The 16,307-nt window shown below is 32.1% G+C and overlaps 1 protein-coding gene across 1 annotated transcript; it reads left to right on the top strand.

Annotated features, from left to right (window-relative positions):
* Nucleotides 1-594: 594 nt before the first annotated feature.
* On the top strand, nucleotides 595-15,974 carry LOC121124123 (fibroblast growth factor receptor-like 1). Its single transcript, XM_040719239.2, is given in 6 exon segments — nucleotides 595-807; nucleotides 13,063-13,175; nucleotides 13,600-13,872; nucleotides 14,617-14,948; nucleotides 14,951-15,296; nucleotides 15,357-15,974. Coding segments are annotated over 5 exon segments (1,518 nt in total). The 5' UTR covers nucleotides 595-807; nucleotides 13,063-13,087; the 3' UTR covers nucleotides 15,836-15,974.
* Nucleotides 15,975-16,307: the final 333 nt, after the last annotated feature.

Genomic DNA, 16,307 nt, shown 5'->3' with positions numbered 1-16,307 from the left:
TCTTTTTAACAATTTGACATAAAACCTTATATTTTCAAAAATTTTAACAACAAGGCTTTAGTTAGAGGTGTAGTCACAGGCCTGCATGTGGCAAGGGCCCTGGATCCCTCGACCTTCATTAAATCCATGACTGAATAAATCAGTCGATTAATATATTATATAATTTTATTTCCACATCTTTCATAATAATTGAGTAAAAAAAAATAAGGCCTCGGAATGAATTGTAAAAGCAATTAAATGAAATGATAATTAGTAGAATCTTCTCGCACCTTAAACAACAGAACCAAGGCACCACCTTACCCATATTTTTCCCGCTCAATAAAATAATACATTTTATTATTATATTCAAAAATATATAAACGTGTTCCTCCCGGTTTTTCTCAGTCGTTTTTCCATCTTCAATAAACGTTGTAAATGATTTCAGGCCGCTTACGCTCTCTCACGCCTCTTGGTGCAGAGCAGTAGTTGTAGTTAGTAGCCAGTTCATCCTACAAGTACAACAACTACTCCAATATAGAATCCCCCTCCCTCTCTTTCGTGCTTATCTTTCTCTCTCTTTATTTGAATTAAAAGAGAAGAATAAGATTTAACGTCAGTTCTATCTCAGAAGTGCTGATGTGCACTCTCTGTCCGTCCGTTCGTGTCTGTGTGTGACTCTTGTCATGAAGTTAAACCATTTCATATTTTATTCTACGAATCCTATGTGATTTGTAAAATACATTAATTTTTTTGTCAATGGAAAAAAAAATCAAAAATCAATTCATATGTCACGCAACTTATCATTATTTATTCACTCATTTCATAAAGGTAAGCTGATTTGGCCGTATGATTATAGTTCTATTATTTTATTTTATTTCAAAAATTGGGAGGGAAAAATAGTGGTTATATTTATGACGTTTTGATTTGCTCCATTGTAATATTAGGATTTGATTGACTGACAAGACTTTAAGTACAGATATATCTCATCATAACTCGGGTGGTCCACTCCATTGACACGCATCAAAAGAATGTCACTTAAAGCTAGAATAATATACATATTATACAAAAAACATATAACTTATAAGAATTTTATCTTTCTGTTCAAGAAGTTGTTGTAATATTCAATCTTAAAAGGAACTAAAGGAAAAAAAACTCCAATAAAAAAAATCTTCTTTAACCGTTGAAATCTACTTAAAAAATGTATATAATAAGGGCTCATTATTATCATATTTAAAAGAAAATAGGAGGAGCTTCTCAAGTTCAAATACCTAAAAGAAAGGATCTCTATTCCAAAGAAAGGGTCCTTGTACCTTGTACCAACTCCTATTTTACCGGAAACGAAATTCATTAGGCAAATTATGGTTTAACTGTTTATTGCTTATCCTAATAACTAATCCCTTGACTCAAAAAACAAAACAAAAACATGATTTAATTAAAGTTCTCCGTTGCACAATTGTGCTTATTTTTAATAAAGATTCTAATTAAGGGAAATATTTCAAATGATGTGATTTGTCAACACAAAAACAATCTTGAACACATATTAAGAAAATGAAAATATCCCAATTGATTATTTTACTTCATATACACATGCAGCCCAGTGATTTATTGACAAATTCGAGTCAATTTAGTGGGATGAGTTTAGATACCTAATAAGTTAAGCTATAGTTTAAAACTTTTATTTGATTTAAGAGTCTTATATTGGCTCGGATAGGATCACTTTCAAGCGGCAGATCTATCAATTTCTTATTGTTTTATATAATGAGCTTTGTGTTCACATTTATGGCATGACTTGATATGCCAAAAATGTTTACTATACTTTAAAATCTTCATTTGTCTTATGAAGCTTACATTCACCCGCATAAAGTCTTTCAAATAAAGTCTATCAATTTATAACTATTTCATTGCGATGATCAATTTTTGCAACTTTAAGTAGTGCAATTTGCGGTACCTCCAAAGGATTAATCTAAATAATTTTTTCATAGAAATTGAAGTTAATTTTTCTATGATTACAAATTTACTCCAGCTCAATTTAGAGGAAAATAATTGTAGTTTGCTTTCGTGTTGACGGATTACATATTATATAGCTCTATGATTAAAACTAAATGATCTTTTTTTGCGTAATTTATGTCAAATAAACATTTCTACATGTTTTTGTTTTTTTTGTATATTATATGTTTTACCCACCCTTTCTAAAAATCTACAGGTCTAACAATAATTAATTAATCTACTAGAAAATTATTGTAGATATATTAAAAAAACTCTATTTCATTTAGTCCAATCTGTTCACTATACTGTTTCTATTACAAAATATGCTGAAAATTACTATAGTTTTCCAGTCAGATTATAATTCCTTATGAATTTTTTGGAGATAATTATTTAACTCATCTTCTAATTTTCCTCAGCTAAAAAATAAATAAAAATGACAAATAGGGACTAGCCTTCAAAATATCATTGATTTTTTGTCTAATATATTTGTTTATCACGCAAGGTTTACTTTAGAATGTTAAATTAGATTTTTTTTTTTTTTTTTTTGAGAGAGAGAGATAAGCTTATCGTAAACAAAATGACTATCTTGTACGGACGCATCAATTAATGTAAATCACTAAGAGATATTTTCCCAACAAGAAATAAATATTAATAATTTACATACAGAAAGAGCCTCAAAACACAAAATAAATTATTCAAAACAATTGAATTCTTCATCTTCAAAAGGACTAAAGAAAATTCAGGAATGGTATTGCTCTCCAATCTTTTCTAAGTTTTTCGCTTGTTGCAAATATTTTTCCATTCGTCGATTACCATTTCTTAAGGCATACTTTATCTTTTCAAGTTTAAGCTCTTCTATTTGAAGACATGGTCTATCCAACTATTATAGTAATGACTAGTTTTGAAACTTGGACCATGTTGGAATTTTCTGTTCGGTCTTAAGGGATTTTTCCTAGGTTGATTTAGACCGATAGCACGAATATTTGTTAATTTTTGAGTTAGGATAATTTGGCACTCAATCCTCGAAATATGATTTACGAACACATTTAACATCATATGACGTTATTGTCTCAATATTCACCATTTTAAAACGCACATGACATCAATTCATCTATAGAATCGATCTAGATCCTATTTTAAATGATACTTCTTTTTCTGTAAGACAGATTCAGATCGAATTTGTCATCGAGATCGATCTACAGCGAATTTTTCTTTGAAACTAGTTCAGATCAAACTTTTTCAGAGGACCAGATTAGTTCGGTAGACTTAATATCATAAAGAGGACAAGCCGGTCAAGGATTTTCAGACCGAAAACACACACTATTAAACCTATTCAAAAGTAGGAGGCACTATAATGTGTCGTAAATTGAGAGTAATGCGTTCAACAGTTACCATAAAGGATTAAACGGATATAAAACCTTCTGGGAATGGTGTACATTATAACTTCATACCACATTTTAGTACGGTTGATTGTCCGGAAAATAAGGTAGTAATAAATTCAATAGTTGGTTGCTTACTTTTATGAAAGTGATAGGACAATCCTGAATTAATTAATTATTGATCCGTTATACTCAACCTATTTAATGTTAGTTTAATTTTTTTTGTGATTGTATCTAATTGTTTTGTGCCCACTATAAAAGCCTCAAATTTAAAATTACTTCTATCCCATTCTCATGGATAATGTCTTTTATATTTTAATTGAATTTATTCAAAAATATTTTAATAATCTCAATTAGAAAGGAAGTCCATTATCAAGCCTTTTTGGAATAGTTATCTTATTTATAAAAAAAGAGTAAATCCATCATTTATTAATAGAGTGGAATAATTTATTCAAATAATTAATTTTGACGATGTTTTTTTTTGTCTATCCAAACTCTGTTGTAAAATGAAAGATTAAATACAATCTTTTTATTTTGGCATAAATATTGTAGCTTTTTCTGTTTCTAAGATTTGAGCAGGATTAGCCTTATAAAAGTATATGGTTTATAGTATGCGTTATTGTAGTACTCTTTTAGTGTGATGTATTTTTCAGAAGTATCTGTTCAAAAAACAAGATCTAAAATTCTATATTTAAAAAGACATAGAAAAATTATCTTTTTGTGGGATATTTCCTTTTTTTAGAAATCGAGAATAGGGGTCCAAAAGGGCTCATATCTTATTTGAGTGGGATAGGAAGGGACTAGTGTTAGATTTCGGTCCGAATATCCTAGCCCGTTATAATTTTTAGCGGACCGAACTAATTCTATCCTTTAAAGAAGCTGGGTCTAGACTGGTCTCAAAGAAAAAATCGATCTAGATTCCTCTCCTCTAAAATTTGCTATAGATCGATTCTATTGATAAATTTTTAATGACGTCGATTTTGTTAAAATAGCGTCATACTATGAAGTTAAATGATTTATGATATATTTTTATTTCTATTTTAGTTGTACACTAATTTCCAAGAGAAAATACGTCATGGACCAAACAAAATCTTTCTCATCGCTAAAAACATTCGTTAAATTATAAGATCTATCTCTTGACAAATATATCAAATGAAAACACTACCGGTACGAAAAACAAGCTGACATTGGAAGCAATTTACTCTTTTATGATGTTAAAAAATAGTTTCTTGATTCTTTTTTTTAATGTCTTGAGGTAACAACAAATTTCACAACTTTTCCATTTTGTGGGAATCCTTTGTGTTTTTTTTTTGAAACTTTTACGTTCCCTTTAACTCTGATCATGTCTGAGTAGAACCCTCAGATCTTTCATAACCCCTTTGATTTTTGAGATCTTCGTTGGGATTAGAATTGAGGATTTTATACAATTCTTCAAGCATTATTGAGTAAATAGTTGATTCAGACTGGAAAATGGGGTATTTTCCAAGAGTTCGTCAATTTGGATTATATCTACTCTTCTTTTACCGAAAATCGTTCGAATCAAGTTGTTCTGTTTGACTTGTACGCTTGCTATTGTTGTGTTTGTTGGATCTTAAGAGCTTATTGATGGACAGTCCGTACCTTATCTTATTGTATAAATCATATTCAAGATATAATGGAGAAAAACGATTTATATATTGAGACTGAAAAAGTTAATTTGGGATTTGAAAACTATTAAACTTCGTCTTTCTGGACCAAATTATCGGTCCAAATCGGTCAAGAAAAAGTCACTTAAGACTAAACCGAAAAAAAAGTTCACTATTTGACAAAGTCTTATATTTACTTATGCCAACTGCCCATTTATTAATTTACATTCAATGAAATACTTTCGGTGTGTAGATAATTTCTGTATTACGAAGATTTAATTATTTTTTATTTACAATTGTGTTGATTTTTTTTTTTTTTTTTTTTCTGAGCCAAATTGAGCTTATATTTTTTAGTAGCTGTAAGATTGTGCAATTTCTTACATCTAGTCTGTCTCATCAAAGATTATAATAATCTCATTAGAAATTGTGTTTGATTAAAAAAATCAATTAATAGACAGAAGTGAACATTTGATGAGGTTTAGTGATAACAATTAAGCCAACTCAGTAAAATATGAAGTTAATTCGTATTTTTTAGACTTGAAAAATTAATTTACCATTTGAGTTAAGTCGTAAATATTTGAATCGACACACCACTAGGAGGGGAGGGGAACGTCTCTAAAAGTTTAAAGAACACAAACAAGTTGATATTACGATGAATGGTGTAAAGTAAATGAATACATAGTTATTGTAGTCATAGAGAGACTTCCTTCCCGGAAACAAAAATCACTTAACAAATTAATAAATGAACTTATTAATTAATGCACTTTTTTTCATTTAAGTGGAAACAATATACAGCTTTTTGACTATAAATGAATATATAGATACAGTCAAATTCAAATAATAACAACTCCCCGTTTATGAGGGGAAAATTGCTATTATTCGAAGTGACGAAAAAAATTACCATTTTTGGATTATGTACATTGGTGACCTGCATAATGAAAAATATAATTTGCTATTAATTTGTAAGCATAGTTATATCATATAGTTTGTATTTTTATCAGTTTTTTTTGCAAATTTTTCAACGTTGGGATAGTCTAAAAATCTTCTTCCAACATCATATATAATGGAATAGAATAATAATATAGAGAAATCTTTCTATCTGTTAATTTTTAAGAATTTATCAAGTAAAAATTTCGTCAAAAATATATCCGGTTTTTTAAGCATCGAATTGTTTTATATGCAAAGTACCTAGTTATTGGAATAAAAGATTTGTGTCTGAGAAAAAGTTGTTTTTAAGGGAATTATTCCCTCATCTGGATTTGACTGTATAGTAATATGTTTAGATACGCGTTTAATTCGTTACTGGGCGGAGCTCGAAAGTCAAAGAAATTTATCCTATAAGAAATAATTAAATAAAATTAATTTTCAAGCCCTGTCACCAACTCCCGACAAGCTCATATAGCGACGCAAATTTATGCTCAAAATCCAGCTTGTATCTCAATCTATATATCCAGAAGAATAAAAAGAATACGACTAAAACCAAATTTTTAACTCAACTTCGACATTAAAAAAATCCATAGGTGTTCCATTGATTGAGATGACTTTTCAAATTAGGAAGAAGTAATTAATACGAGTGGTAATATTTTGTTGGTTTTCAAGTTATACTTTTTTAATGTACAGTGTTGGGTAGCAAAACTTGAACTTATAATTAATGTTAGTTATGAGATTAATATATAAGAAGTGTATTGATTATTTTTTGACATTCTGGTGCAGCCATATTTTGTACATAAACCCACTTTAATAAACATTTCGCCATCTCATCATCATGAGTGAGCAAAAAGCTAAAATACAGCGGATCTCAGATCTCTTAGATGCTTAAGTTGAGATGGATAAGATTATGGACATTGTGAAGTGCTCTCGGAGACAGGTTTTCAATGTGGCCAAGATGAAGAATACTTCTCCAGGAAAGAAGGAAGTTAAGGGCACAATGTAAAGAGGGGTATGGAATTCCTGTCCAGTTTTGAGAAGAAGATCAAGGAGTACCCCACCAAATCGATGAATTGCCTCACCATCTACATCTTCGTCCCTGCTAAGACCATCCAGAGGGCCGTACAGGATGACGTGGGATTCTTCTCCTACACGAGGACCCCACATTCTAACAGAGGTTATGAAGGCAAGGAGGCTCGAGAGATAAAAAAAGCTAAGAGATGTGGTCCTATTCCTCGCCAGACTCCCTGAAGGTCGCCAGAGTGACTGTGTGGGAAAACTTGTCAGAGGAGTTTGTCATGGACGTGTAAAGGCTGTGATAGATGCTGAAAGTGGTCATATTGAGTGACCAAATTTGCTAAGTCCTTGTTTACAAGATTTGTATTTTTTTTTTTGTTAATTATTCAAATGTATGTATATTGGTGTCTCTAAAGCACGGATGTTCAAACTTTGACCCGAGGGCTGCATATCGACCTGCTTAATGTTTAAGTGCGGCACACTATTCATTCTCACTTCGAGGAGTATTTTTATTTGCAAAATTGTCACAATATCATCAAAACGCGTAGAACCCACATTATTTCGCAAATAAGGGAATTTTTGGATAATTATCGCTCTAGGAAAAAAAAAATATTTAATGAATTAGTTTTTAAGGATTTGTATTTTTCTAAACAAAAATAATTTAGTCTTTTTTATATTTGGCCTAAATTTGAAATAAATATGTATCTAATATTTTTGTTTCATCAAGGCATTTTCATGAAGTTTAATTTAATAGGTTCTGTGGCCCATTAAAATATTTCAAGTGACAATACAGTCTATTATTAAAGGGTTGGACATCCCAACTCTAAAGCAACCTCTCAAGTCCACGTTTTTACAATTTAACCATTATTGAGTTTCCTATTCGTATAAGTATATATATACGAATAAAATGGGGGAGACTGTCTGAACACAATATATTCTATAAGTACATAGTACGTACATGGTTCAAAGGCGTGTGTATTACTTTTTTGGTTTTCGGCTTGGAAATATGAAAAGATGAAGAAGAAGAAATGAGAACTTGCTTGCTTGATTATTATTATGATATTTTTCTATTCCTTTTATATCAGCCGACTTTTTATTTTATTTTATTTTTCGTATAGTGAAAGAGGATTCCCGACTTTTATATATATAGGTATATTTATATACTTACATATATATATATTATTACCTTTTCTTTCTATTCACTTAATGGCATCTTGCGTAATATTCTCTCTCTTTGCCTATCCAGTCACTGGTAGTGTGTATACGACCAAATGTCTACCACAAGTCGTGAACAATGAAGAATCCTTCTTAAGTCTACGTAATCCACACTAAAACCAAAGAACGAGAAGAAAAAAGTAGTAAAGAACACCCTTAATCCTTCAGCCCCCCTCCTTTAAGTTGATGGATATCACTTAATTGTTCATATTATTATCATGGTTAAGAAGATATTGGGGGTAGGGGGGTAGAGTGCTATCAAGATTTAAACTCTATTATGTTATTGAATATTAGTGTTGAATCTCATTTCAAGACCTTTTTTTTTCACGGGTCCGGTTTTAAATGAATTTTTAAAACCAATTTGAGCCTGTATTTCGCTCCAGACAGCCATCTCCTCATACCATAGCCAGATAATTAATCATTTACCGATTTTTTTCGTCTCAATCTTTGGATCGATTTTCTCCCCATCTCGCTTGATCAATGACTTGTACAAATACGATCGGTACAAGTCATTAAAACTTCATGTAACGTTATTGTGCCGATTTTTTAAATTTTAAAACACACATGACGTCATCAATAAATTAACTATTGAGTCTATCTAGACTGAATTTTAAATGAGACCGATCCAGACCGAATTTTTATTTAATAGACTGAATTAGTTCTGTCCAGGGGTGTTGCTCACCTTCATCATTTGGGGAAGGGGGCTTAGCCCCAAAAATTATCAACACCCTAATACAATCACTTATGTAAATTGGCTTATCTATAATAGTTTGTTGAAAAATTAATTTTGTATTTCCAGCCCTTTTTTTTTTAACTAAGTATATCTTGTTAATAATTGATCACATCGGATCATATGTTAACTCGTAACGGTGTGAGTGTACACTACAAACACTTTTGTGGCGGTTCAGTCGTGAATTATCGTGCGTCGAGTATGAAGGTCTCAAAGGAAGAAATTCGGCATATTTTAAATTTTTACTACCTGCAAGAAAAAATGCGTCGAATGTGACTAAGAAAATTTGAGATGTATGCGGAATTAATATTCTTTCGTTTCGTGTTACACAAGAGTGGTTCGATCGATTTTGCTCTGGTGTAGTGGAGGCGAATGATGTGCCACGCACTGGTAGGCCTTTTGTCAAAAATGCTGATAAAATCATGGAGAATATCTAGATAAACCATCATTTTAGCAGTTGTAGCATCGCCCAAGAGCTGAATATCGATCATAAAACCATTTTGAAGTATTTGTAAATACTGAAAGAAACTCAAATAGGAGAGGAATCGTGTTTTTATAAAGACAACGTCAGGCCGCACACATCTTTGATGACGGGCTAGAAGCTTTGAGAACTCGAATGGGAAGCTCCTATGCATCCAATCTACAGTACGGACCAAGCATCATGTGACCACCACATGTTCTTTTTTATGGCCAATGCACTTGGGGGTACAAATTTGATCTCAATAGAGGCCTTTGAAAATTGGTTGTCCGAGTTTTTTTACCAATAGGGACAAGGGCTTCTTTGAAAAGGCATTATGAAGTTGGATTCTTTTTAACAACAAGTTATCAAACAGAACGGGGCATACTTGGCTTAAATGGGATGATTGTAACACTTCTTATAAAGCATTTAAGTAAAGCTATAATACGAGGTGACTTTTTCTGATATTTGATACAATTTTTGCGGGGATTCAAAAATGTTTAGGAGGGCTTTAACCCCCCTTCTTCCAAAAAAAGAGGTTAGCAATGCCAATGGTTGTGTCCATAAAAATCATAACGGTCTCCCAGCGTTCTAGGATTTTCAGGCTCAAATCCTACTCTGAACATAATACTTATTTATTATGTTTTTACTAGTAGAGTTGAGACTCAGTCTTAGACTTGAGGTTTTTTCCCGGATCTGTTTCAAGTGACTTTTTCTTGACCGATCTTAACCAAATGTATATTGCAACTCTCGAAATTCACACTGTGGGATGGAGGTACATAGCTCAGTGGACAATGTGCTTGGGAAATGTATTTTTCTGAAATTAATCTGTGTGAGGTCGAATCCCGGTAGCTCTTAGAGACATTTGTTATGTACCTAAATTGACTTCAAGATATTTCCTTTCGTCATATGAATTAATTAAAGTACTACAATGTCTACTTAATCCTAACTATGGGAATTTCAATTAGAAATGAAATTATTATAATATAAGTTACATAATCATATTGCAACTATTATCGGACGAATAAGGAGTGGAGAACTGTGTACCGAAATTTTACTTTTATAAAAAATGTCATTTTGAGACATTTTTGAGACCGATTTTTTGTGGAACGAATTTTACTAATATAGTTGTACAGATTCAAGATGAAAGTTATAACAGTGTCAGACCCCTCTTTGATTTCTAGACCAATATCTAGCCCTAGTATTTACATTCTTTATAGTTGGACATTGGACACTTAATAAAGTGTATGGCTTGAAGTGATTTATTTTCCCCTTATTAATGAATTGATTAATTTAAATCCATAATTGAGTTCATTAATAACACAAGTCAAATAAAAAAAAATCTTTTTTAATTCCATATTCTATTCTAATTATACTTCAGGCGTTGGTGACGAATCTGTAATTGTTTTTCTGTATCAAATCTGGGTTTCAATTTGAAGTTTTAGAGTATGTTTACCATTTTAATAGGTTTGTGACAACTTATGAGTAAGAAAAAGAAAAAAAAATAACCCATATAAAAGTTATTTTTAATATACGATTATCCAATCTTGAGAAAATGCAATTTATAGGTTAAAAACCCCCCATGTTGTTTGGGTTTGATTTGAAAAGTTTTATAAATTATTTGTACGTTAAAAACGTTGATTGGAAACGTAAATATCACGGGTTTGATTTGCAAAAGAGTATTTGGTACTACAAGGTCTAGTTCGAGTGAAACCGGATTAAAAGTTCCGTATCATCGCGTCGTAAATAATTTTGTTGACTTATGTTATTTTGGTATACCCAAATATACTTGATTTGTTAATGAAATCCTTTTATTAACATTATTAATGTACTACATGGGAAAATAATGCAGAGAGTAGCACGAAGGAAATTAGTCAATTCATTCATGAGTTAACTCATTTCGTCGAATGAGTTTTGAGCTTCTGCAAATACGCTCGCATTTTTTATTATTATAGTATAATTCCTCAACGTTTGGAATGGGGAGATAAAAACAAGAAATATTTTAAGTGAACGATGCTTTGACGTTCGTTCAAGGTAGTAACTAGCGCAAATTGTACAAATTGCAATTATTTAGTCTTAAAATGTCTTATTTAATTACAACTTTGGTAAAACCAACTATAAATTGATGAATTAATTTCATTTTGATCCATTAAAGTTATTTGTTTACAAGGTATTTATGAGTAATTTAACTGTAGGCATTTGAACTTTACGTGTGCCACAGAATATTACATCATTGATATATTAACCATTCATGGAGTAATATTCGATTATTGCAGTCTCCTTAACCCAAGAACACTAAACCCTTTATTTTATTTTTTGGGGTGCAACTTGTACAATTTTCTTATACAAGTCACAACTTGTTCAAAATCCCAATTTGTAGCAATGTAATCTATAATATTAAAGCAAAGTTTGTCTGCATGTTTGTTTATAATAGGTATAGTAAAAAACACATTATGTTTCCAATATATAACTTCAGTAATGTGTATCTCGTGCTGTGTATGGAAGATTGTTTAACACTAGATGACGTTAGGAAGATAAGATTTTCTACTTTAAAAGCTTTTCAGACCATTTGGCTCAGTATTGTTTGAGTGTGCGTTAAAGATGGACATCAGTAGATAAAAAATACGCCATATTTTACAGTTTTTCTTCGATAAAGGGGAAAACGCAAGCTTGGTGGCTGAAAATGGGAATAGTTTTTATGGTCTTGATACTGTAACAGCCAATCACGTGCAATTTTCGTCAATTTCGTTCTAATAATGCTAAGGCTAATGGTCGAAAATGTGGAAATCTTCGAGTCCGAATCATTGAAGCACTGTTTTGATTGCCAAGGGGATAAACATAACTGGAAATAAAGTTGATAAAATAAATCCATTAAAAATCATGCATTTTTTTTTACTATGCCTATTATTTATATGTACATAGTCATTTTTGAGTTGAGATTCTTTATCTAAGAAATAACGTGCGTCGGAATGACTCCCTTGCTCATGACGTCATGTTGAAAAAAATTCCCAAGTTTTTATTAATACACTTATATTAACTAAGTGTGATCATGAAAAACGCAGAGTAATACTAAGGATTTTTTGAGAAGTTCTCTTCTATTTTATTAAAATAAAGTTTGTCCATTCGTCGACGTTCAATAAGTCAGTGCTATGTCGTGTACTGTAGACGTATATTAATCTGAGCTGTAGTTTGGTGTCAGTCCTTTTTTATTCAGTCCAGTCTTAAGGACTGGTCTGTACTAAAACTGATTTAAAAAAAAAGTAGAGTGATTTCATCAAGACTCGAGCTTTATAAGTTTTAGTAGTGATATGCAAGACTAAACTGCACTGGACCAAGACTGAGCTAGACGGGACTGCAGTCTTTAGTCCTCAATATGGACCAACACAACACTACTGTGCGGGGTCCTATCATTCCGGTCCTAAAAAACATGTTAGCCCTTCGTTTCCAAATCTATTATTGGCTGTGCCTATTGATGTGAGACTAAATAAGAATACTCTCAATACTCACGGATTCATCCTCAAAGGAATCCATGTGAAAAGGAGGAATGACTCAGCAAAGAATCTGTAGTTCTTATATTATTAGTATTTTCTTAATAATGACATTTAGAAATATTTACTTTAACGGAAAATATATTGGATTTTTTTCTTTCACAAAAAAAATAAAGATTTATATTTTTTAATTTTCTTTTTGTAGGTATAAATATATCAGTAGTGATAGACTAAGTTTAATTTACTTCTTTGTTTCTAGGGTCAGTCATAAAAAAAGTGGAAAGATGAAGAAAAAGACTCTGTTCGACCTCATTTTTACGTCTTCCTTATACCTCCTATTACACCTTCAAGGCACATTAGCTACAATCAAAGGTAACTAATATATATATATATATATATTAAATTTATTTTCGTGAATTAATTCTATTATTTAAGAAAATATTATTTTGTACTTAAATATTATGTACTATCTGGTTTTTTTTAAAGAAATTATATAAGAAAGAAAGAAGCTATTCTTCACCGCTTACAATTAAATAACGGCGCTGGCGGGTTACTTGGAAAATGTCATGCATTTAGCTTACAATATTGTTATTATTATTATTATTTTATACCACTCTGTCAAAGGAAATTTTTCCGAGAAAATAAATTGTATTTTTATTTTATTTTTAAAGAAAAGAACATTTCTTATATATTTACATTATCTATCTTTTGCCGAAGAAGATGAAAAGGGAAATGTTATTCTCTCTCTGTCTTGATCCTTCTTCGCATCCATTAATCACAATTTGTGCACTTTCAGGTCCACCAACTGCTGAAAAGAAAGAAGTACGACAAATTGTACGTGTAGGGCATGATGTTCGGCTCATGTGTCCAATGTCTGGTCATCCTAGTCTCATGTTTGAATGGACTAAAGATCTTGAATCAATACAAGAATACTCTTGGACACGCTTCCGCAAAAACAAAAAATATTTGCGCATTACAAAAACATCCCTTGACGACTCTGGGACATATCATTGCAAAGGGACAAATGGCTTTGGGTCGGAAGTTGTTCGGATTCAATTGATAGTCATAGGTAAGACATTGATTATATTTAATGTTGTGTTGGTCCTTATTTCGGAATTATCACTCTTTCTTATTTTTTTTAATCAGTACAAAGGGCCGGTCCTAAGAATGGACTTGACTGATTAAATAAGGACTGTCACAATATTAATTATATCTATTAGTGTTGAGTTTTGGGCTTAAAATTCTAGATTGCTCTAAGACCGCTTTTTAGGGGGCTAAACTAATTTGGTACTCTAACTAAGTTAGGTTTGGATCGATCTTATTTAAAATTCGGTCTATAACTATTCCATAGATGAATTGCTGTTGTTTCAAAATCGTGAACATCAGTGCAATATCGTCATAGGAAGTTAAATGTGTTGTATAAATCATATTTGTAGAACTCATAAATCAGAATATGGGAGAAAGACATGAGGCCTAAAAAATCGGTCCATGATTAGAAAACGATCAAATTTAGGTTTACAGTCTCAAATTGTATTCTCGTCTGGAATAATCGGTTCAAAAAATTACTTAATACTGACCCGGGGGAAAAATTGGTCTTGGGCTTGAGGAATGTTTTGGAGGAGATCAGATGTGACAAGGAAGAAGGGAGGAAAGGAAGTAAACAAGAACATTTGTAAGAATTGTTCTGATGTCGATCCTCAACATTAATATCTGTTTATCCTGAATTCTTATAAAAAAGTCTATAAAAATTAAAATAAAGAACCTCTCCGTGCGTTTTTGCCGAGTATATTAATCATGATTTTTTTTTTATTAGATCCAAGAGACTTTCCCCATCTTGATGAAGGAGAACTCCCGGATGTCTATCCTCCAGAATGGACTCCATCCACACGTCATAATCTAAGAGATAATTATGGAATCTCATTTGGACAAAAGTTTCATTTGAGCTGTGAGGCCAAAGGACAGCCTACACCATCTGTTAAATGGTATTTCAATGGCCGAGAACTTTATGGACGACACTCAGGGGAACTCATCATTGAGAAAGCGCTAGACTCAGACTCGGGGGTCTATACGTGCATTGCTAAAAATGTTCTGGCAACAATAACACGAAATGTATCTCTAAGTGTTTCTGGGAAAAAAGTGATCATTTGTCGGATCTTCTAGGAAGAAATAGCTTAGAAAATATGACTGTGGAGGAAGGTGACTCGGCTGCTCTGGAGTGTAAGGTATCTAGTCCTATTGAGCCAAATATCAAATGGTTAAAGAGACTCGAGACTTGGGAGCATACTCAGTATACAGATGTGATCGAAGTGGAGAACAAAAAGTTTCGCTTTATTCGACATCCCGAATCTGTCTCTCTACCTTTACGTGAAGGTGAATTTGTCAATACACTCATCATTCCTGATGCATCTCTCTCTGACTCAGGGATGTACTACTGTTTCATAGCACTTCGCGTTGAATATGAATTCAAGAACACATATCTCACCGTTATCCCGAGTAAGTTTAACGTGTACTCACTTATTAAGAATAGATTTTCAAAAAATACTAATTCCATAGTTTCACCCTCACCTTTTCCAGGATCAATATCCTCTTCCTCTCCCTTCATGGGCACCGGAGATCCCATTCTCATTGTCATAATCTGCCTCTCCATCTTTGTCTTCTTTCTTCTCATTTCCATCATTCTCTGTATCGTATTCCGAAGACGAAACAAAGGCGAAAGCAGTTCCCTCCCGGAATCACCAGATGTGCAAGAGAATTTAATGCCTCCACTCCATCATATGCACTCTCAGTCAACGCTCACTCACCCACGAATGATAGTCAATAAGCTGGACATGCCGCTACCAGCCCCTCCCATGATTCCACCTCAGTCCTCATACTATGAATCCTCATCCACTTTGTCAACTAATTATCTGCAATCTGGTTACTATCCTCCACCACCAACCTCTATTGCCTCAGGGAATGAGTATGAAGTTCCACATGTGATCCGTCCTCCCTCTTCTTCGAGGTATGGAAAAGTGCATCGACCATACATTTAGATGTGAGTCAAATGACATCATTCTGTCATCCCTCGTCAAACTAGTCAATGTACTCCCAATTTTAAGATTAAATAAGGAGTCCAAAGCTTGTTGTTCCATTTTTCAGCATCTGAATACATTCTGTTCTTATTTTTCTGTCTCTATTTTATTACCTATTTTAAATACGGTTTTTTATATATCTATGACATATTTGAAAAAAAAAACAAAAAACACAAATACTTTTTCATTAATTGTTGTTATTGCCAAATTCATTCAGGAATATTATTACAAACATACTTATAGTACATAAATATTTATATAGTCTCTCTTATTCTTTTTTGCACTTTGATATTTAATAATCATAATAATAAATTAACTTATAATACAAGTATTTAAGAGTTCTATGTGCATCGACACTGAACCTGTTTCTTCTTTAATGTGAACATTTCTTTCCCTCTACTCAATGAAATATGTATCTTGCATCTCTATTTCT

Source organism: Lepeophtheirus salmonis, chromosome 9 (genome assembly GCF_016086655.4).
Source record: "Lepeophtheirus salmonis chromosome 9, UVic_Lsal_1.4, whole genome shotgun sequence".
NCBI classification, from domain to species: Eukaryota; Metazoa; Arthropoda; class Copepoda; order Siphonostomatoida; family Caligidae; genus Lepeophtheirus; species Lepeophtheirus salmonis.
The sequence above is the reverse complement of the archived record's forward strand: the minus strand, read 5'-3'. Positions and strand labels throughout refer to the sequence as shown.